A 23,234-nucleotide genomic window follows, 5' to 3' on the forward strand; every position below is an offset into this window, starting at 1 on the left:
TTGGAATAAGCCATCTGAGTTTGTCTTCCAAACTAAATTGGAAACTAGAAGAAACTAGCTCTCTTTAGTTATAGTTTCAATCTAGCAGGCCATGTAGGTTTGGTTGTTAAATCAGGTGTTTATCTCTTGTGCCACAATTCTGATCCGTAGTTATCATGGATCTTTAAATAGATTCTGTGATTCTAGTCTTTTGTGTAATACTGAGTTTCTCAGGACAAGTTAGAATGTATAGAGAAGTTTCCTCATTGCTAAAATATGGTGTTATGCAGCACAGGAAGCCCTTTGATGGGGTAAAGATAAGCACAGAATGCATAGAAAAGAAAAAAAGGGTTTGTATGTTTCAGAAGTTTTACTTAATGAATTAGAGAAACTGATTATTAAAATGTTCCAAGAAAATTTTTAGAAGCTGTAATGAGGACTCTTTGGAGAAGGCTGTCTTCATGTTCTGCTTATTTTGAAATGAGACAGTCAGTTTTAGCCAAAAAGCAGCAGTCATATTTGCTGTCACAAAAGATCTACTTAAAAAGTCCTTAATCCTGGATTTATTTTCAAGATGCCTTCTTTTCACAATACTATGACCTTAAAGTCTTTCTGTTTTGAAAGCATAATTTCCATTCAGGAGATTTTCAGTAGCATGCTTTGTAGTTATTGTATTTCTCAACTCTTCTCTTAAAATGCATATCCATATCAATCTCTACAAATACCCTTATGAATAGAAAATTTAGAATATTTAAACATTCACAAACAAACGTTTTCACTAGTTACAGAAAAGATAAACAAACTGTTCTATAAATATTTCAGTTCCAAGTATTTGGCAGTAAAATTCCTTTCCTAGTGAGCGCAAGTAAGTGTTCAGGTTATGTGAACATTTGGCTGCCTCCCTTTGCCTCATTCAGAAACTGAAAACGAAATTTTACGTTTTCAGCATAATCAAGTATAAAAGAGAGGAAAAGCATACTGTTGTCATTCCAAATTAAGTATTATTTCAAGGGGATAGGAGCAGGGAGATCTCAAGGTTTGCATTTGTGGATATCTTCCAGCATGGAGTTATATTAGCTGTCTTTTTATTCAAATTGTGCCAGACTCAAGCATTTTTCAGTGCTTAAGTTGAGTCACTTCTTGGGACTACAAATATGTAAAATGGAACAAGCATGTTGATATGCACAGTGATTTCCAGTTGGAGGGCTTTTCCTGTTAGGTGGTGGTTTTTTTTGTTTGTTTGGTTTTTGGATTTTTTTTCCCAAATAAAATTCTCACTTGGGAGGCTTGAAGATGATCATAAAACATTGTCTTATGTTTTGGTGTATGTCTGGGTTTTTGTTGTTTGAGCTCTGTGTTTTTTGAAGTATATCTAATTTCAAGACTTGAGGATGAGTTCCAAGTTGTTGATGGGATACATGCATAGCAAATTAAGTTAAATAAAAAGAAGTTAATTTATTCTCCAATGAAACATGCAAATACAGAAAAATGGTTTATTGATTTTCATTATCTCTTGTTTTAAATTCAAGAAGAATGCTGTCAGTATAACTTACATTGTAGGTGGAATAATTATTTCTCTTTTGAGGGTATATTTTGTTCCTAATTAAATGTTAACCTAAAATCTAAATTTGTGCATTTCTGCTAAGGTGATGATTATGGCTTTTCCAAGTTTCTTAGAATTCAAGTTGTTTAAAAAAAGAGAGACAGTTTCTGGTCTTCATGGTGATCAGATGAACCTTTAGTGAGCTTTATTCCAAGTCCTTTTTTCCACTTAAATTCTTTCAACTTGTATAATACTCATGAATAAAATGTTTCTTCATAGTAATAGAAGGGAGGGAACAGAATTTTGTTTGGTTTAGTTTCTGTCATATCTTGGAGAATAGGAACTACAGTTCATATTTCTGTGTCCCTCTTACTTGCCCCAGGTGTTTTGACTGAAACTACAGAAGAGAAGTGAAGTGGTTGTTTGCTTTTGGAAAAATGAATTGTCACACTGCATTGTGGTATTTGTACAATTCAGTATTTCTCAGAATTCTGTATATATATTCATGTGTGTTAAGGAGCAGCACATTTTTGATAACCAGACATACACAATTTTATTTAGTAGTGTATAAGTATTTCAGAAATGCAGGTAAACTTTCTATTGTAAGAAGTTGATATACTTTGTAATCCCGTTCCTGAGTTTCTCTATTGTCCTACTTTCTTCTCCTTTTGTAAAATCTGAACTTTTCTTTAAGGCCATTTAAAACTTAGTATAACTTCTTTCCCTATTTTTTCTGTCTCTTTTGGAAGCACTGATGAAACAATTTTGTACACCACTTCTATATGCTTCATCATTTAAGTATTTCCCCCATTAATAGTGTAAAGAACAACTCAATGTTGAAATGGCTGTGTCTAACCTTGGAATCTTCAGAAACATTTGGATAATTGTCAGAGTTGATAAATATAGTTATTTGGCAGTAGCTAAGTAATTGAAAAGTTATTTATAAAATTAAAAAATATTAGAAAGAAACATGATGTTGATGTCATAACAAAAATATTGTCAGTTAAACTTTGTCATGGAATCTTTCTCAATCTAAATAATACAAAGAAGAGCAAATGCCCTGGTGGCATTTTATTATCCAGTGATTTCCAATTGATGACTTAGGCATATCCAGCAATATTGGGATCTAGTTTTTCTCATGGGAAGGTCAAGGCTTTAATATGGATAGCTCTCATTAGACACACTTTTTTTCTTCTGGGTAGGTTTTTTTTTGCTGTAATATTAACAGACATAAACAAAGAGGCTCAATTCCATGAAGCTTTTTTATTGGTGTATTAGTTATAATTGATTTTGTGGTATATTTTAACGATGTATATTGGCAGAAAAGACAGGGAATCAGATATGTCATAGAGCTGTGGGTTTGTCATTCTGACTTAACCTGTTTGATGTTTAAGAGTCGTCATCTATAGTCAAATTGACTTGTAACTGCTTAGGCAATTTCTCATTGTAGAGTTTCTAGATGGCCCTTGAATGCTTTAGAAATATCTGAAAACCCATCAGTTTTTGTCTTCTAGTACTGCAGTGGGGTTTCTTTTGAATGTGGAAGTTCTTCAAAAATATATTGCTTCCCCTGTAAAGCATAGACATATGCAGATATTCTGGAATGCAGGCTGGATGTAGTAATAGGACTGAAGGGCTGGCAATAAATATAAGATACTTAAAGTAATACAGTCTTATTTTAGGTTTAGGTAGGTTGGTATGCTGTGCAGTCATTCTGATCTAAGTGGAAAGAATGTAGGTGTATGTCCCGGGCATGGATGGAAAAGCAAGGCAGGATTACCAAACGTGTTGGAAGAAGTGCTGATCTCCACAAGGCTGGGTGAGTTAGAACTGTGGTAATTGTGATTTACATGAAGACTGAAGAGAGCAAACAGCTTTGGCATTCTGAGCATGTCCTATCCCACATGTCAGCTGAAATGGACCACAAGCCTTAATATCTTGAAAACAAGGGATCCATGGCTTGTAGGTTTAGCATGCATTATCTAGTGTTTTCAAGGATCTCCCCTAAAATCTTAGTTTCTTAATATGGCCTTGCAGGACTTATCCTTTTTCATGAAGTTCAGTGCATAACTTCTGTGGTGCTCTGAAATATTACCAGTTTCAGAGATAGTGCCTGGCATTTCTTACTGTGAGAGGTACTCTTACCCTTCCTCTGACTTGAAGTGCAAAACCTCGACTGTGATTTTGTTTGTGATTCAGAAATGTTTCTTCTAATACAATTCTGAATTACATACTGGCTTTAATATTCTTTTTTTTTTCTATATTTCCAGAAATACACTTGCAGCTTCAAATGAGGCTTCCATTAATAAGCCTGTTTTGTGGAAGTTGTAAATAAGATGTGAAAACAATTTCCATGAAATGTGACAGATCGTGGGTGCTGCACACCCTCATCTTATTTGTGATCTAAATGACATCATTTAAGTGAGATGAGGTGTTCATACATAAGCTAAACTTAGCAGAATTTCTGTTCGAATACAACAAATCTGTGGTCCTTCTATTTGTTTTTTTAAAGTTTTTGCTTGAATACAAGGATTTGATGTTACAACCCCAAAATTATTCTTCATATAATGTAGATTGCAATTTCCAGGGTTTGAAGAAGAGTACCTTGCAATAATACTCTAGTAACTGCTTATGTTGTCTTATTTTTGTAAAGCTTCTTCTTTTTTAAATTTGCCTCTAAATAACACATAAATATAACACTGTCTGACTTCAGTACTGTGCTAGGAACTTAATACAGTGTTTGTAATCTAATACTGCAGGTAAAACTGAGGATCACAAATAGTCTGCCCCCTGTATACTGTGTATGTATACTTTGCAGGTTGTGCAAACTTGACTCAGTTTACCAGGGGCTGAAAGCATCCATGTAGTCCTTGTCTCAAGGGAGATGCTATTTGAGTGGAAGAGAATGTCAAAGCATTCTTGAACAAGTACAAAATTTAGTATTAAGTAAATAGATATTTTCTGATTTTTATTTTTGATTTCTGAGTAGATTCTCTGCACTATAAAGATTTCCACTTGTCGCTCCTAGCAGTCAGTGCTGTTGTTGATGAACGTCTTCAGGGGTTGATCTTAGTTTGTGTTTTGTCCTTGCTGTCTGAATCAATATCTCTGTTTATGAAAAATACTTAGGTCTGTGTGTTCTACATACTTGTTTTGTTTTTTTAATAGTTTACTTTATTGAGAAAGTCACTTCGGCTTTTTAGAGTCTTGATATAATTTCAGTTTATTAAGCAATAGTTTAAAGGATATAAGCTTTTAGTGATCCCTGGTACACCCTTTTGCACTACAGGTAAGTATGTAAGCCCCCAAACTGCCTGATTCTACTTCATCCTGATGTTCCCCAAATGGTGGAGCAGTGTTGTAGTGAGTGACACTCTTTAGAAGATAAATTTTTTCAGAATTCCCTTTTTATTACTGGTGTTGTGTGAGGGTATGGTTCCAGCTGTACTTGGGGTATAGTAAAATATTGTAAGAGCAGTTTAAATTGCAAAGTAAATTGTAACAGATTGTGAAAGCCTATGATTTTGAAAAAGTAAAAAATTTTCTCCATTTTCACTAGTCTAGTAGAATCTGCAAGCTACTTCAATATTTAAAAAAAAACCCAACATTTAAACCAAACAGAATGTCTTCCACACAAATTTCAGGGAGATGAATCTGGAAAATGAAGTAATTATTTTGAAGGTGGCTCTGTTAAAATGCAGAGCAAGCAGATGCACACACACAGGTTGCACATGCATATGGCAGAGGCTTTGCTTTGGGTCAGGAGAGTTAAGTGCTGCCTGGCTGAGGGACTGCCTTGTCTTTCACATAGTTTTAAGTAGCTGTTTTAACTTCTCACATTTGATTTTATTCTTTTTTTAAACCACATTATCTGGGTTTCTTACCCAGACCCAAACAAAAGGGGTTATTTTATAACAGAGTCATGTAATAAGTACACAGTACTCTTAACTTTTCATATAAGGACTTACTTTTTCTTTTCTGGGAACATGCAGGAAAAACTTCAAGACTGACTTTTTCCATTTGGCTTTCTAGTCACCCACACAGCTTCCTGGGCCTTTGGTTGAAGTATTACTGGTGGTGTAAGAATAACAGAGAAAAAGCCCCACCAAAACCATGGGACGTCCAGAGGTGGCAGAAAACACCAGAGGGTTATGTAGGCCTGTGCACACAGACTGAGGACATGAAGTATTAGCACTGATGAGTTAGGTGCTGGGCTGTAGGCTGTATAATACTGTGGCAGTGTGGTGGCTATGAAGGTGCAGCCTGTGCTCTGAAGTTACAGTTCTGAGCGTGACAGTACCGTGGCTGGCCTGGAGTGGCATGGCCCTGGGAGCTGCTCCCAGCTCCCTTTGCAGGGCGGCAAGGAGCTGTAGGGGCTGGTTTGATGGTGATCTCCAGAGGTGCTCAGCCTCCTGCCTGGGCAAACAGTCTCCAGTATCTGTGTGGGTACTACAGAAGCTTCTAGATCTACATGGGAAGCAAGAGTAAGGAAGGCTGTGGAGGAGCAGGGTTTCCATGCATGAAAACAAGTCCCACAGGCATGTGGATCCCAGATCCTATTTCTCTTGTGGGCTAGGGTTTTGTCTCCCAAGAAGTGTCAGCAGTGGTCCCCTTCCTTAAAAGCCCCGTGGACAAATTGTTGTTTTCAGTGGTACAATTTTATTTCTTGTGTACTTACTGTGAAACATACAGCTAATACTAGTAGGAATTGTTGGGGGATCAACATCAACAGATTTATATTTATGTGCCTATAGCACTGAATTTTATATAGTTCATATCCCAAACTCTTCCTGAATTTTAGATGTTTCCATTGTTCCTGTGACTCTCTTGCTCAGTAATTCTGGTGGATAACCTCAATTTTCATTATAGCCTTGTGGCAAATAAACATAGTGGTTGAGAGTTTGGGCTTTCTGATGCTTCTCAGTCTTTGGGGTTTAATTTTAGCTCCTACATCTAAGGACAGTCCCCAAACCTCTAAGCTTTGAGATATGGCTGGAAAAGGCCTGCCTGCCACTGTGCTGCTCATGTAAATTGGTGCCAAAAATAAATGGTGTATCCAGATCTTACCAAGTCAGAGCTAGCAAGAAGGGATTGGTTCTGTGGTCCAGTTGTTGAGGAAGACAGGTGGGAGAAGTGAATCCTGGCTTGAGTTTGTTCTACAGTTTTTTTAATGGTGTGGTTTTCTAAGCTGTCCACCAAGTGAAATGTGGACATGGATGCCAAAGCACAGCGGGAGCAGCCAGGTAAGGTTTTTTGTCAGGCCTCTGATTCCTTCTTCAGTAATGTGCATTGTTCTCATCCTTTGTAAATGCAAGTTTACAAAGCTTTGTTTTCTATATTGCTTTTTATTTATTGAGATTATTAGTGCTGCATATCAGGATCTGAAATTTATTCACATAACTCCGACATCTAAAGAGTAAAGCAGTAATTTGTGCCAGAAGCTTTTCTTATCTGGAGAACTCAGTACAGTGCATTTTCTTCCTTTTTTTTCCCCTTCTAGACACCCAGCTGTTGGGCTGAAGAGGGAGCAGAAAAGAGATCACATCAGCGCTCGGCATCGTGGGGAAGTGCTGATCAGCTGAAAGAGGTGAGAAGTTTTGCACAGTGGAGCCTTTCAAGTTTTGATAAGCCCAAGACATTTTTTAAACCCTATCTGGAGTCTGGGAAACTGCACCCTTTCCCTCTCCTCTTTTGCTTTTGAAACAGGTTTTACCCTCAGTTTAAGAGTTGTTTGAAGAGTGATGGTTATTTTATGCTTCCTCCCTGCATACTAAGTATTGATTGTGAAAGAGTGGCCAGAGTGAGCATTGAGGAATTAGCTTCTTGTTCAGTCTTATGTTAGTTAGCTTTCTGACCTTTAATGCTGCTCTCCTGGAAAATGCAAAGTGTCAGGTGGTATGTTCACATATCCTTGCTTAGAAATTTTGTTCAGATTTTAGGTTGGAGATAGAGAGGACACCACTTGCACAATACATGTTGGTACAGTAATGGTATGAGTACTTGAAATGCTCTTTATTCAAAAATATTTTGCTGTAGACTACAATTGCAACTAGAAAGAACCTACAAAAAGTGGATTTTCATAATGAGAAAGTTGATACAGTAAAATGGTCTCCAGCTCAGCTGAAATGACAGTATCTCAGTTTTTGTCCCAGTAACCTCCATTTTGTCCAGAGTTTGAGTAACTAAATCTGTCCAGAACTTAATAATGAGCTACATTCAGCCTTATGCCCCTGTCAGGAAGAGTGTATCCTCTTTTCAAGAACTCAAATTTTCCTTTAGAAAAATGAATCTTGCAGCATGTTCCCATGAGGTGGAACTTTTCCCTCATAATCTGGGCTGCTTCTGCTCTTCCTGACTCCCTGTTGAATAGGACATTCAAAAATGAGGAGTGTATAGGTTATCTAAGGAGGTGACATTAAAAGGCAGTCTTCTTCTGGACAGCCATTGATAGAATAATTATCAGAAGGAGTGATGCAAGCTTAATTACTCAAATTTTAAAACCACATTTGACAAATGTGGAATAATCTTGAAATCCATTGGTGGCAATAGCCTCATTTTTAAGGGTGAGGTCCTGGGTCAAAGATGGGTTGATCAAAAGAGGGTTTTCTGTTCCCATCTTACAAATTACATCTCATGAAACCTTGTATTGACACATGGGCCTTCAGTTGCCTGGATGATTTCATCTACAGCTGTGAGGAAGCACTCAGGATCACAGATTAAGTGATCAAAAATAAATGCAGAAGGAGTTTTTTGTCTGAGAAGTTTGGCTTAAACCTTACCTACCAGCACAAAGAAATTATAATACAGGCAGGAGTAGCATCTGTTTTTCTAGAATAATGTTTCCTTGCTTTTACTGAGAGACTATCCTTCATACTCTGGCAGTTTCCTATCAGTTTGTGCAACAAGCAGCTCCGCTTCTCCACAGGCCTGTGGCTGTCAGTGATAGTGAACCCTTCAGTATGTAAGCAAGTCTCCACCATTTGATAACTATGATCCATTGTGCTGGGTTGCCACCCTCTTGGTGTACTGACCACAAGAGAAAGATAAGAAATGTGTGGCCAATGTGTTTCCTTTTTTTTTTTTTTTTTGCTAGAATGCCTTAGTAGACAAAATAGGTTCTGTGGAAGAGTTGTTTCAATCCAAACTTCGCAATGGTTGTTCACCCCAAAACCTACCTTTGTCTTCTTAAGCATACAGTTCTTCCTCTTCCTCTGCTTTCTTTTCTTACCTTTTCTAGTTCCTTGTGCTCAAAACCCATGTCATACTTCATGCATCATCCAGCCACTATTCAACTACCCTATTTGAGCTCTTACTCTGTTAACTTCCAGCTCCTTGTTAGTTCTGGCTATCCATTGTTTGGCTTCTATTTTATCTCTTTCTTTTTCCTTTCCCTCAGTGTCAGCCTATGTGGTGGGTATTAAGTGTTTGTTCAATACCAGCAGTATCTGTGCACTCAGTTTCTTTGTGCCACATTAATCTGCAGTTCCTGGAAGGAGAAATTCCCTGGGGTGGTTCTATTCAAACTGTAAAGCCCACCAGAGACAGAATTGTTAACAAGTGCAGCTGCCAGTTCCAGATATCTTTCTTGAACATGTACAAACTGAAATTTTTGCCAAAGCTTCACCAAATGTAAAGATTGTTCCAAGGGACTAGAGGAACACCTTTGCAGCATAAAGGACCCTCAGGAAAATGTTTGGCTTTTTCATCCAAAACAGTGGAAAACAGAAACATGAAGGTAAAAAAGCTTAAAGTAATGTGCTTTGGCACATAAGCTGGTAAAATTTCTTCCACCCTCCCTTTCATTTTAAATCACATTCTTAAACAGCCCTAACAATTTTACTGAAGTCTTTGATGGGAAGAAGATATAGCAGAATGTTGCATGGTAGACATTTGACAAAGCAATGGGCAGCTGAAAGCATTGCATAAGTAATGGAAATAAAAATATCACCTTCTCCTGGGCAACCGCATTTCTTATGTGTAGTGTAGGTAACATTGTTCTGCTTAGAATTTTGAATTGTTTTCCATAGTATTTGACACTAAACAAGTAGATAGCTGTTGGCAGTTTCCATGACTTGTTTTAGGAGTTTGTATTCCTGTTTTCTTGCTTCAGAAATTAATGTAATGATTTCTAGCAATTTTTTTAATATGTTGGTAGTGTAAGCTAGCTAAACACTTGTGTGATAGTTACTAGTTTTGATAAAATAAGATTGTGCGGTTAAGTTCAAAAAATAGTTTTTTCCTTGGTTAATTTGAGTACTATTAAAATTAAATAAATTTGTTTAATAGAACTGGTAACCCTTTTTTAAACATCTACATTGTAAAAACTAAAAGTGAGTGTATAAGTTTAACATCCCAAGCAAACAGATGAATTCAGAATTACCACTTACAAAAAGGATTTCAGTTTGGGTAGTGAGACTTACTTTGCCCTTAATTGAAATCTTGTGTGTCAGGATTAAGTCTGTCTAGCACTAAAATAGATATATATTTGTTTTCTTGTAGTGAGTCTTACTAGAAATTTAGAAGTCCTTAGCTCTCAATATAAACTTTCCTTTAATAATTTCATGACAAAATCTACTTTTAAAGAATTTGTTTATTCTGAAGGATTCTACTACTTGATTTTAAGAAACTTTAAGTGTAACTTGTCTAAGATGATGCCATACTGCTTTAATATTATTTCAATAGATACATGTCTTGACTGGGACATAAAGATTGCTGTCAGTCTTTATATAGGACACTGGTACTTTTTCCCTTTTCGACCTGAATAATTAGTTTGAAATTTCTTGACGTTGTTCAGGAATAATTTTAGTTATAACTTACCCCACACTGGAATTTACCCAGAACTGGGAAAAACCCTTTATTTAAAACTAGTAGTTTTCATTTTGTATAGGTTTTTAAAGATGTATTTCAGACAGCTGATTTTTCACTTCCCTTAAGCAGCTCTCTGTGCTGTATCTGTTACACAGACAGCAGCAGCCCCCATTGGAAGGTCCCTTTTGCTCTAACAGAGTACTTGAAAAGGACTTTGGAATAAAAGAGAATTGAATATGAGAGCTTGCATGCCTAATGTGCTTTCATATAGCAATTGAAAGATTGTATTCAAAGGTTTAGGGAGAATTTCTAATGCTTGATTTGCTCTTTGACTTTCTGGTTAACTTTTTTATTAACAAAGATTTAATGAACTAGATGGAGCTCACTTATTAATAAGGAGTTTGTGGCTTGATCAGCAATAGGAAGTTACCATGTTGTGTAGGCTGAGCTGTAGAAATACAGCCTATTGACTGGTAAATATTAGTGAGCACTTGAGAGGTATGGTGGGATGTATCAGGTTCCTTCATATTAGTTTGCATCCAGGTCCTTTCAAAAGGGAAGAATTACCAGAATATTTAGATTATCCCAGTGTTGTAACCTAATTTGGTTATTTCTCAGTTTTGTGCCATTAGTTATATTAGACTACATGCATATCACAACTGGCATAGAAAAAATTATATTATTTGTTGTACAGCTATGAGCTCTAGAAATACTTAGCAAGCAAAAAAAATATTTATAGGGGGTTTTCATGACTTGTTTGTTCAATAATCCTGGATGGTCATCTCACCTTTGGCTGACAGTAAACCATGAAAACCAAACTGAAACTTTGTGCCCTGAATGACTTGGTGTAGGTTTCTGATGCACTGCTCTTCATGTTTTCTCAGTGTTTTTTGTTGGTGGGAGTTTTTATAAATTACTTTAAAATAGGTGAAGAAAATAATCTTTCCACTGCGTCAGCAACATTACAGAGAGCAGTCACTTGGAAGAACAAAGTCTAAAATTTTCTTAATTTTTTTTTAAAATGTGCACAGATCTGTGCTGTGTTTTCCCCCTCCTTGCGATCACATGAGAGTACTTGCCAAATGTGAATTAAAATATACTTTTTGAAATTTACTACCGTATATGTTTATGCGTAGAAATGTAGCAAAACAGTTTTAGATAACAAATGGCATTCGAACATTGGAAGTAGTGTTCAAATTGAGCTTACTCGTTGATGAATTCCTTGATTTTTTTTTTTTTAAATATGTTTTACTTTCAGCTGTATTCTCTAAGAAAATAGCTGTATTTTCTAAAGAGAATGTTCTGCTCATCTTCAAGTTAGGTAGGCAGGGAGAGCATTTGAGTTGGTATACAAAAATAATTCACGTGTTATGGATCTAAGCACACATATGTGCAAGGCTAAGGCTTAAATATCTCTAATAAGTGGGTGCTTTAGGATACAGAATAGATCTTTTTGTGATAATTTACACATGTTCCTTAATATGATTGTGTATACCCCAGTCACATTAATGCTCACTTTTATTAGACTGCATGCAGTTGGGCATGTGGGGGAAGTGGTGTCCCAAACCCTTTCTGTTCTTAGCTGCTCAGTGAAAATGGAGTTTTCTGTTGCTGCCTTTGGTTTCCCCAGTGTAGCACATGGCTTCTTTCCTGCCACTTCCTTGTCCCCATTTTCTTTGCACAGATCTGGTCTAATGCTGGATCTTCAAATGCCTGTTTTACTGATACCACTTACTTGGCACCATTTTCTTTGCACAGCAGACTCCCTAGCTCATATTCGCTGCATTGGTTGAGTGCCCAAGAGACAGGATCTGCTGCTTCTTTGAGATAATTGGTAAAACAGGTGCCATCAAGGCATATGTTTTAGACTCTTTTCTTACTTCATGAATTATATTTGTTTTGCAAGAATTAGTGTAGCTCATACTGTAGATGATTTTGCTTATGTTTGGCGCTCTGATGGCTCTTCTCTGCTGCCTGAGAAGAAGGTGTAGATAAACTTTGAGGACGCTAGCCCAGCTGTCTATTCCTGTTAGTAGCACTGGCTTTATTTCAGCTTGAGATAGAAAATAATTGGTAATTAAAAGATAATCTTGTAGAAGAAAAAAAGCTGTTGCAATTTCAGGATTAGCAAGTGGTAGAATCTCTGTGGACTCCCCTCGGTGAAGAGATGGAGCATTGTTTAGTTCAGCAGATTTTGTACTCATTGACACTACCAGCTTGCTGGTTGTCTGTGCCAGTAAGCTTCTATCTCCCAGGTCTGCAGGACAAATAGGAAACGGCAGATTCCTTTTTATATGCCCATTGTTACTTTCTCGTTTTCTTGTCCAAAAGTAACTACCACATCATGGACAGCTAGGGTCCTGCAAGTTCAGAGCTAAGGACATACGATCTAAGAAGGCACATCTCTTTCTTCACTGCACTGCTTGTTTAGCTTAAGAGATTGTATCAGCTCCAGATACACAATCAAATCAACAATTTTCTGTCTTCTGTTTCTCCTCAGTGACCCAAGGACTCTTTTCTTTGTTAGTGTCAAGAACCTTCTGACTAGCAAAATACACATACTCTTGAGGTGGCTGAGAGAACCTTAAATTCCAGGGATCCATTGATTCCTTTCACAGTATCAGAGCTTCAAGGTTTTTGGCTGGCCTAGAGACATACCAGCCTATCAACACTCTCCCATTTAGAGTTTTCACTATCCAAATTTTACAGTGGGAGGCTATGTTGTCAAGGATTTGCAAGCTTATTTGTGACAGAAATCAGTCAGTCAGATCTCTGAGGTAGTATTATGTAGATATTTTCTTTTCATAATGTGCTCTTGAGGAAAACTCAGAAACCATATTTTATTTAATTTAAATAAAATACTGTATTTAACTTTTTGACTTAGGAGGAAGTTCATAGAATCAAGAAGAGGCGATATAAATGAAAGATCTATATACAGCACTCTCCTTGCTTTCTGATTATTCTTGTAGCCAGCCATCTCTGTCCACAGCTGCCTTCTGATCTGGACATCATTTTTCTCCTCTGTTTTTAAAGGGGAAGATGAAGATTATTTCCCAGTTCTCCCCATTCTTCAACATTCCAGTGTAAGGCACAAATACTTGTAATGTGTGTATGTTTGCCAGAGCAGTAACCTGCATGTTTTTTCATATATGGAGTTAGGTTTCCTGATTGCTGTTACTCCTACAAGGAGAAGGGGAAACTTCTAGACAAATGGATTTTTTTTCAGATACCTCTTTTTTTAGAGAAATACCTCTTCAGACTACAAAGTTTCTTGCAACTTGCTGCTCAAGTTGTACCTTTGATCAAGTGTTTAGTGTCCCAGTTCTCTAAATGTAGCTCATCTGTGTAAGTAATCTAGTTGTATTAGTGCTCTGTTTTTCTGGATATATTCAATACACAGACCCTTTTGGAACTCTTGAACTGTTTGTCTGTTGTTTAAAGATCAAAATATTCAGCCATTTCTGAGTAGCAGCTCTCTAAATACGGGTAATGAGCTGTGGCAAAACTTGATATGAAGCTTTAAAGATAGATTGTTCTTCTGTGAGTGCTACCAGAAACAGCGCAAAGAAAAGTTCACAGCCTGCAGCAGAGCTCCATCCAAACCTCTTCACCAAACACTGTCATCTCTGACACTGTGAAGAGTGATGTGAAGTGATTCTCTGACACAGGGTTGCTTTGCAAGAGTACCAGTGATATATTTAACTACTTGGAAATAACCACAGAGTGCATGTACTTGTGAGTTGTCACTCAGAAAGAGAGGTTAGTTTCCAGCTGATGTATGAATTCCACGTGCATTCATTCTCCTTACTTGCCCTTCAGGTTTTTAAAAATTGTATTTCTAGCTGAGTTAAAAATGAAATGGGGCCATGCATGGCCTTATATTCCAGTGTGCTGAGAATGAGGAACAGTGGGATTTGAGCCTAAGGGAACAAATTATCCAGTTTTAAGGAAGTGTCTGTACCTGTTGTGTGAATTTGCACACATCTAAACTTCTGAGACAATGTTTATAGAGGTAAGTACTCTCTTTCATGTAGAAGTTTCCCAGGAGGAATAAATAAGTTGAGGAATCCCAAAATGAAATTCTTTGGTTTCTTGTTAAGGAGCAGGTCAAATGGATAATGGCTTTAGTTGCATTTGACATTTAAAATGTAACTCTTGATTAGACATCTTTGTAGCAGACAGCAGGAAAGATAATTCCATCTGTCTGAAAGAATCTGTGATAATTTTGCCTGCAGGGTAGTGCTATTAAATATATTAAATAAGTACTCCAAGATGAATAGTGCATTTTGAGTGCCAGTTGTTTGTGCAGGTTCTTTACTTTTATGATAAATTATCATGAAAAAACTTTGTTTTGGTTTAAGATCAAACAAATTAAACTGTAGGCTTCAAAGTCCCCAGTTTAAACCAGTTACAGATTAGAAGATGCTACAAATTGTCATTCTGACTACTTTTATTTGCATCAGATCCTACAGTGCTTGTGTGTAAATGGTAAATGAGGAAATTCAATAAATAAACTAAGCCTATTGTCATATTCAGGTTGGGGAATAGGGAAGATGCTTTGGAGTAAGTATCTGATAAACAGAAAGAAGCTTTAATGCTCATACTTCAAGGAAAGGCAATCCTATATGCCTGTAAAATCCTCCAAAGAGGATTAAAATGTCCATGATTCACTTTATATATGAAGATATGAGCAGTTACCCATTTGCTAACTCATTCTCACATCACCTGAACTTCTCTCCAGCAGATTGCCAAACTGAGGCAGCAGCTTCAGCGCAGTAAGCAGAGCAGTCGTCACAACAAAGAGAAGGAACGTCAGTCACCTCTCCATGGCAACCATATAGCAATCAGTCAGACTCAGGTAAGTGGGCAGCTCCTTATATTAACAGCCTCCCACCTTATCAGGGTTGGCTGAATAGCCTGCTGAGCCTTCCCATCTGTCTTGTGTTTGTTCTCTTGTGTGGTACATCAGATGCTTATCAGTGTGATACTGCTGTGCCTTCACTGGAGTTTGTCTGATGGTCATCATATAATAAAAGAAGGGCTGCACCAGGATAGCAGCTGGATATTATGATGCTGTAAAAGTTATGGGCATGGCCAGATAAGGCTGTGCTTCCAGGGACACATACTTGCTTCCAAGATTCTTTTTTTTTTGTGGTGAACTTTCAAAGCTCCTCTGGAAGGTATTTGCTTATCAATTTTGCAACCTAATTCCATCTGGGCTAGTTAAAAAATAAAATTAGGAAATAAAGAAAAAGAAAGTACCAAAGAAGGGTGCAGTGGAGGATACCCAAAGCAGTCATGATCTAGTCACTACAACCTGTCAGCAAAATTGAAACCCAGTTACAGTTCTAAAGCTCAGGTGAGGTTCAGCCAATATCTTGAGAAATCTTAAGGCACTTGTAGAAAGCATTTAACTATGGCTTATTTGAGAGTGCAAATATTTGAGTTCTGATTAAATTTCACCTATAGTAGATCCCTGTTACTAACAGGCCACTCTTAGAATATCTGAAAAGTTGGTTCTATCATGGTATTTCCTGAGTACTTTTTTAACTACCTGGTGTTCTGTAGCAGCTAGTTACAGCAGCTGTTTGAGCTGTGATGGCTGATTCCTTACATTCCTTCTATGGGGATAAAATCTTGTGGTCAAAGCCTAATGCATGAAGACAATAGGAATTTGATACTTTTCCTGAGCCTGTTAGCCCTTATAACAAAGGGTCCTACTACATTCGGCATCAAAAAGGGTTTTGCCTTACATCTCAAAGCAAGCTGTTGCAAGTACCTGTGCCATTATAGTGACATTGAAGACAGTCTGTGACACAGATTGAAACCCACCTAAGACATATGCTGTGAAGAAACATTCTTTAGTACTTGGAGCTTGCTTTGTCGTTGCTCATATCACATTTTGGTTTCTCAGGAAGATGTTCTTTGATAAAGCCATTCTTCAGGCTGTGTATTCTGGCAGTCAGAGAATGCTTGCAGGCAAATGACTTGCACCTTGGGAGCTGCACATTATGCAACATTCACTTGATAAGAACTCAGAAAAAATGTTTATGTTTTGTCTTAAACATCCTGTGATTCTGTGAGGAGGAGGAGAACACGTTGATTGACACGTGAGACTGTTCATGGCTGTCAGTGTAGCTGCTGCCAAGGTGAAGCTTTTAAGGTTGACTGTGCAAGACATTTTTGCACTCTTGGGAACGTTTCCTGTTGGTAACAGAGCTCCACTCAACAGGCTTTTCTGAGAATCATATTTGTACTTATGTAGATGCTTATTTCTTAAACTCAGGATGATTTATCTTAAGACCTTTGATATAAAGTTCTGAAAAGGTATAAGCTAATGAAATTAAAGGTTTAGAATGAATGTTTTATTTTACATTTGCTAAAGCCAACCAAAAGAGAGTAAAAGTGCATTAAGTGAATATTTCAGTTGAGTCATTAAGCTTTAGGAATGTTATGAAATGCCTTTTGGATCCCAGTTAGCATCAGGGCCCCATGAACTCCCCATCCTCCTGCAGTGTAAACCTTAGTCTGTGCCTCTGGATAGTACATACACCTGTCTACTTACTTCCAAGTGAAGTCATAGAATGCTTTTATTTTACAGCTATTCTTTGAGTTAAGTAGAGATTATTTTATTGGCTTTTGATTTATGCAGGCATTTGTTTTTATTTAAATTCACCAAGTAAAGATGATCTTCTAGATGGCAAAATTAATACACAACTTTTTACTTAGTAATGTTTTAGTTTTGGTCTCAGACTTCTGCCTTTATTCTGTTTTCCATCTTTAAATCATGTTGCTTTCTACCTTCTAGGCTTGTATTTCCAGATCTGTCCCTATGCCACTGTCAAGCATTTCAGTGCCAAAATCAACTGCTTCACGTGTGCCGTGTAATGTAGAAGGAATAAGCCCTGAACTGGAAAAAGTATTCATTAAGGACAACAGTGGAAAAGAAGAGGTATCCAAGGTAAGCGTACAGGAACAGGTTTATGGTTGTTATCTCTTTGTGATCTATAAACACAGGGAAAACCTTCCTTTTGAGGAGCCTTCATTGTGGCTGAAATTACAAATAATTTTCTTCAAAGAACTGTTTGTTTGACAACTTTGTTTCAGTTTTTTAGCATGGTGGGATTTTTTTTTAAAGTTTTCTTTTTTATTTTTAAAGGGCGTCTGGCCAAACCTATGTTGTTTAGAATGCCCTTTCTGTAGAGAGCTTGCAAGTTTTTCTGAGAAATACAAGTGTTTGAGCATTCAGACACTTCAGGCTGCAGTAATAAATAATTAGAGAGCAGGAGATTGGTATATTTACTTTATTTTGCACTCTTTTTCTTGAGCAAGATGCAAGTTTCCAGTGCTATGCTCTCCATTCTAGTTTTACTGGGGTTTTTTTTCTATGAACTGAAATGGAAATGTAGACCATTTTACTGCCATGAAACCTCTGTGATCTGTCATGGGAGGTCTCTGTATGGGAAATACTGACATGGGGCAGCTTTTCTTTGGAGCGTTAGACTTTTCATTGAGGAATTTAGTGCATTTTATTTGATGACACTGAAAATGTGGAATGCTTGGTTTACAGCCACTGTTTCCTAAACAGCCAGTGAAAATTTTCTGCTGTGGAATAAAGTACTCCATGGTTTTTTTCCTAATCTTCTCCAAGTTGTAGGTGCTTTTCTCATGAATGGTCATACAATAGCAGTTCCATACACAAGTCAAGCTATAAAACTTCCATCAGAGGTTTAAGATTCTGAAACCTTATATTTGCAATTCTGCATGTCAGTAGTAAACTTAAAAATTTTTGGAGTAGTCTTGGCTTCTCCAGACACATAGTTGTATGGACAAAACAGTCTCGAAAATGAAAAACTGTAGTAGTACTTCTAGGCTGGTTTCTTTCCTAAAGCTGTCTTATCCCTTTAGAAGAGGTGTGTATGGTACCAGGGTAATAAAGAAATAAAAATCAAATATGCAAGCTGAAAGCCCAGCTCAACAAGCCTTGTGGCAGCATCTCCAAAGAGTACCAAAAAGTGTGTATTGTAGTTGCCACCATTGATGTTGCTATGGCTAGGGTTGTAATCTCCTGTAGTTGGAGGATATTTCATTTATCTGTCAGACAAATCACCCTTGTAAATGTTGTCCTTGGGTTTTAACAGCTTATTGCTTGGGATGCAGAGCTCTCCTGTGTTACTGAATGTACTGACTCTGATCCAGCAAAACAGTTAAGCACATACTTAAGTGCATTGTTGGATTTGGGCCAGAGGTGCTCAGAGTTTACGCAACCAAGACAGTAGTGAACCCTTCCTCCAAACATTCAGCTGGCAAGAGCTTCAGGCACAAAAGAAAGTCATAAATCAGCATTGCCCTTGAAGTCAAGTCCGTCTTTGTGGGCAGAGGGTTGTTTCCTGCTATGCAATTGTTAATTTCTGTGAAGTCTGGTCTTGTGGGACCTAGAGTGGGACTCCTAGCATTGTCTGTGAGATTTCAAGATCTCAGTTTGCTTATGGAAGAGCATAACAAGATCATCATTTACTCAAGTCTTGCTGCCAGTGAACTTTCTCCTCATACAACAGTTTAGCTGTGTTTTAGCCTAGGGGAGTGAGGGCAGCTAGGTTAAAGGTTAGGAATCACTGAACAAAAGATAAAACATAGGAAACCAAACTCTAGTGAACCTGTTTGTTTTTCTTTCAGTTTTCTGCCATTCTTGCTTGCTGTAACATTTTGTATTTTTAGATACTATTTTAAAAGCACAGTCAAAGAGAGTTTGTTGCTTTGGTATATGTCTTCTGTCTTTACTCATGCTGATTTAGTTCTGTTACTTCTTTGAAACATTTTTTAAAAAATTTTGTTTTAAAATCTTAATGATGGTTAAAATTGTAGTTATAAAAGCAAAAATAACCAAACCGCTCTTGTATTGTCCTGTTATTTTTGTATTTTATAAAGATAGTTGAGGATTAGTAGTGTCTTTGTGTCATTACCTTTTAAAAATCCTATTGACTATAAAATTTAGAGAGATTGCGTACTGGTCAAAATACTAAAAAATTTCGTTTTTGCAGTTTAGCCGTAGCTGTATTTTTTCACATAATTCATCTTGCTTAGTTAGCTGAAGGTGTTTCCTTTTTGCTTTCATAAAACTAATTTGGCCTTTTTGAGTAATTTCTTAATAATATCTTTCTCCTCAAATTTATTAATAAACTTTTAATTAAATGTTCTAATGCATTTATTCAAAATTCTTGGATATATTTTTCTTCCTTCTTTTATAACTTGCTGATTAACTCTGACAAGGTGTAATGGTGTGTCTCTGTTCTCACCATAACTTGTAAGATGGAATGAGCTTTTGTGAAGTTGTTGCTGGCTTTTGTTCTTTGTCCCATTGTAAATAATTCCACAACACCGTCATTGGAGACTCAGGTGCAAAAGGATGATGGACTTTTTGTAGGGATTAGGGGATAATTAGTGTTCCCTCTTCTGGAATACAATAGTGAAAATCATGAAAAGTGCCCTGTAGCAGAACACAGACACATTCATAGGCCTCCTGTTAGGAAAAACATTCTACCAGAACTATCAAGTATACAGAAGTAATTAGAAATAAATTAATTTTGATGGCCTGTCAGGCAATGTAAGTAAACTGATTACTGTGTTCCTTGTTTGATTTCTAATGCTTCTGGAAGGAGATGGCAAGGTGGTTTTATGTACCTATCTGGAAACTTAACCCGTTAATAAAATGACTTCTTTCATTTTGTACAGATGCAGAGGATCCTTACTTAACTCTTCATAGACTTCATCTGAGAAATTTTTTTTTTCCAGGTGTTTGTTCCTAGGATACATTATGCTTTTTGCACTTGAACCTTATCTAGTGCATTGATTGCTACACTGATGCCAGCAGGAAGAAGCACTTTCCTGTGTTGGCCTTTTTGTTCCAGTCTAGAGGAAAGTTTTTAAATCAATAGCATTGAATGCTTTGCTTTGAAGAAGTTACCTCCCAAATAGATGTGCAGCTTATGAGGAGACTCCCATTGGCAATGCTGTTATAGTCTGGTAGTATTCCTGATTCTTTGAACATTGTTGAGGTTGTTTCCAGCAAGATTGATACTGAAAACAAATTGGTGAATGTTAACAGTGTATTATTGAAAAAATGCGTGCTTTGTTGTCACATGCAGCTTTTTCATACCTTTGCTGGGAGATGAGAGCAATATCTAACTGTGTCCAAGAACACACATCCAGTAGGGATGGAAAAGTGACGCTTCAGAATGCATTTGGCATAAAGTTAATACATGACTGGACATCCTTGAGAAAAAAACCCTCAAGAAATAGCATGTAGGATGCAGAAATTTCTAGTTGTTTTCCAGGTATTGGGCATTATGGGAAGTAATAGCAGCTGTACCAAATTAGTTACTCTCTTATCTTGTAAGGTTGTGAGAACTTCAGTTTTAGAATAGTTCAGGCATGACTCATAGAAAGTAACTTCAAGAATATATATCAAACCTGATCAATGTAAAAAACCAAAGTTTTAACAAGCTAAATACTTCTAGTTGATATTTTCTTGGAGATTTTCCACTTGTCAGCAGTGAGGGAAAGATAAATACAAGAACACAGTAATCTGAGATATTAACTGGAATTTTCTATGCCTAATAAATGTTATTGCACTTGTTAAAAATGATAAATATTTAGCTTTTTCTGCTTATGTGTATATGTAGATATGTGTCTAAAAATATGGATTATTTTTGTACTTCAGGCTTTAGTTCAGGGGAGATTGAAATATGTGATGTGGGATATACTTCCTGACTGCCTGAGACTACATTGTTGCTCCAGGTGTGGAAGAACATCTGTGTTATCCTGAAGTCTTTAATTATGTGATCACTTGCTGGTTTATTCTCCTCCCTGGAATCCTTGTTTTACCTGTTACATAGACCATAGTGTATGCCTTTAATGAGCAGCTGTTTGGTGTTCTTCCCTTCTCCTCCTTAGTTTATTTCCTCATGCTTACTGTTACACCTTGCTTTGAAATCAGAAATCTGAATTTTTGCCTGAGATTTTGCTTCTTTGTAATAAGAGCATGTCCAAAATTTTGTTCACTTTACCATCACAGTTATGTGAGAAGGAAGATGATATCAATTTACAGTTTATGGATGGGGAAGGACAAATCCATCAGGACTCTGTAGTGTAGTTGTTAGGTAACTCAGGATGTTGCATTCCACTTTAGGAGTTCAAAATGCAGCGCCTGTAGTCTCCTTCTGCATCTGTTAATGCAGAGGACTTAAAAATGAGACCCGTATAAAGTGGGCATCCAGAAGAGATACTGTAAAAGATAGAGGTTGGTTCAGTTGATTCACTGACATCTCACAGAATTTTTGCTGGCAGAAAGAGAAGTAAAAATGCTGTTTTGTATGGCAGTTTTTGGGAGTTGGGTTTTTTTTAGGGTTTTTGTTTGTTGGTTGTTTTTTTTTTTGGTGTGGTCTTTTTTTCCTTGTTGGTTTGGTTATGATAATTATGGGACTGCTTTCTTTCTACAGCTTCAGTCTCGTTTTCTCTCTTCTGTCTGAGTAACAAATGCTACAAAGTTGCAGGTCTCTGTGCAGTGAATGAGTCAGGGCCTGTTGGGGTGATGGGAATAGAACAGCAAGTCGTGTTGTAATGCATATGCAATGTGAAGTGAGCTGCTGGAACAGACCACACAGCTGTGCCCAAACCTTACAGCGTCTGATGGAGCACCTAATGTTCTCTTTATAGTGTGTTTCTTTGCTCTTATTTGAAATATGAAATGGTAGTAACTGGAAGATTCATAAGAAGAAAATTATCTTCCTGCTCTGCTATGTCTGCCTCTTTGTGTAATATGTGGTGATTTTCTGGATAGACTGTTTCTGAAAAAGGGAGAATGTGATACTCAGCCAATAGGTGTTAAGTCCTCATTGCTAGCAAAAGTGTTGGGTTGAATTTTCATCTCTGGAACAAGCTGTTACAGTTTTGGAATATATGTGGAAGAGAGGCAATAAACTTCACTCGCTTGAAGTGAGAAGGAAAAAGACATTAATTTTTTTGTAGCTAGATCATTTAAGCTGTTCTTTATGGTTTGGACACAGTTCTCACTGAAGTGAGAACAAAACTTTTTTAATTCTTGCAGACATTTTTCCCCGCTTTGCTTCTAAGCAAGACTAATTCCCACTTGGTTTCTTACATTTAAAGCAACACTGTCTTTATTTAAAAACTAATTTTCCATTGGGAAGGACAAATAAGTAGAGCATGCCAATCTACTGCTGTGCACATGTCTATGCAGTACGTTGCAGAATGGGATGCACCATTGCTCTGGCCCTTGCCGGCTAGGCTGATGCAGGTAGAGTTTACTAGCTTTGGCTCAAGACGAAGCTTGTGAGCCTTGTTACAAGCCTGTGTGTGTGCATCATCTGTAGAAGGATGGAATGTAGGGGTGTGCCGGAGAATTGCAACTTACTAGCAAAACTTGGATGGTTTCCTTTTATAATTGTAATTCAACTGGTTGTTATGGCAATAGTATGCTATTGTATTTGACATTTTCTACTTTCCCTTTTATCCAAATGTGATCTCTGTCAGGGTACTTGTTTTTGTATTATAATAGCAGTGACCTTTATTGAAAATTGTAGCACTACATATAATTAGTGAGGGAGATTTGCTTTTTTTTACAACTGTAAAAACCATAAAAACATAACACTGGTATATGTTGAATGGTGGATGCTAACTTTGCATTGGAACGTGTGCACATTGCCCCAGTACTCTGAATAATTAATGTATGTTGTATCCGTTGTACACTACATTATTTTTTTGTGTGAGATCTCCCTGTTCTTTCTAAAATGCTTTGTTTGTTCTTCTTAAGGCCTTTGCTTGTGAGTGCTACAGGCTGCCATTGCTTGTTTGATCTTTTTTCTGTAACTGCTTGTTTCTCTTG

General features: G+C 37.1%; 1 protein-coding gene across 4 annotated transcripts in view; it reads left to right on the top strand.

The window, feature by feature from the left end:
* Positions 1-23,234, top strand: part of GLCCI1 (glucocorticoid induced 1) — a 51,423-nt gene that overhangs the window by 20,500 nt on the left and 7,689 nt on the right. For 2 of the 4 annotated variants that reach the window (XM_030264716.4, XM_072925555.1), the window contains exons 3-5: positions 7,023-7,109; positions 15,072-15,188; positions 17,139-17,291. In XM_030264716.4, the coding sequence (XP_030120576.4) occupies positions 7,023-7,109; positions 15,072-15,188; positions 17,139-17,291 (357 nt within the window). The remainder of the gene's footprint in view (positions 1-7,022; positions 7,110-15,071; positions 15,189-17,138; positions 17,292-23,234) is intronic. The other 2 variants (XM_030264717.4, XM_072925556.1) reach the window with 1 other exon arrangement.

The sequence above is a fragment of the Taeniopygia guttata genome, chromosome 2, assembly GCF_048771995.1.
Source record: "Taeniopygia guttata chromosome 2, bTaeGut7.mat, whole genome shotgun sequence".
NCBI lineage: Eukaryota > Metazoa > Chordata > Aves > Passeriformes > Estrildidae > Taeniopygia > Taeniopygia guttata.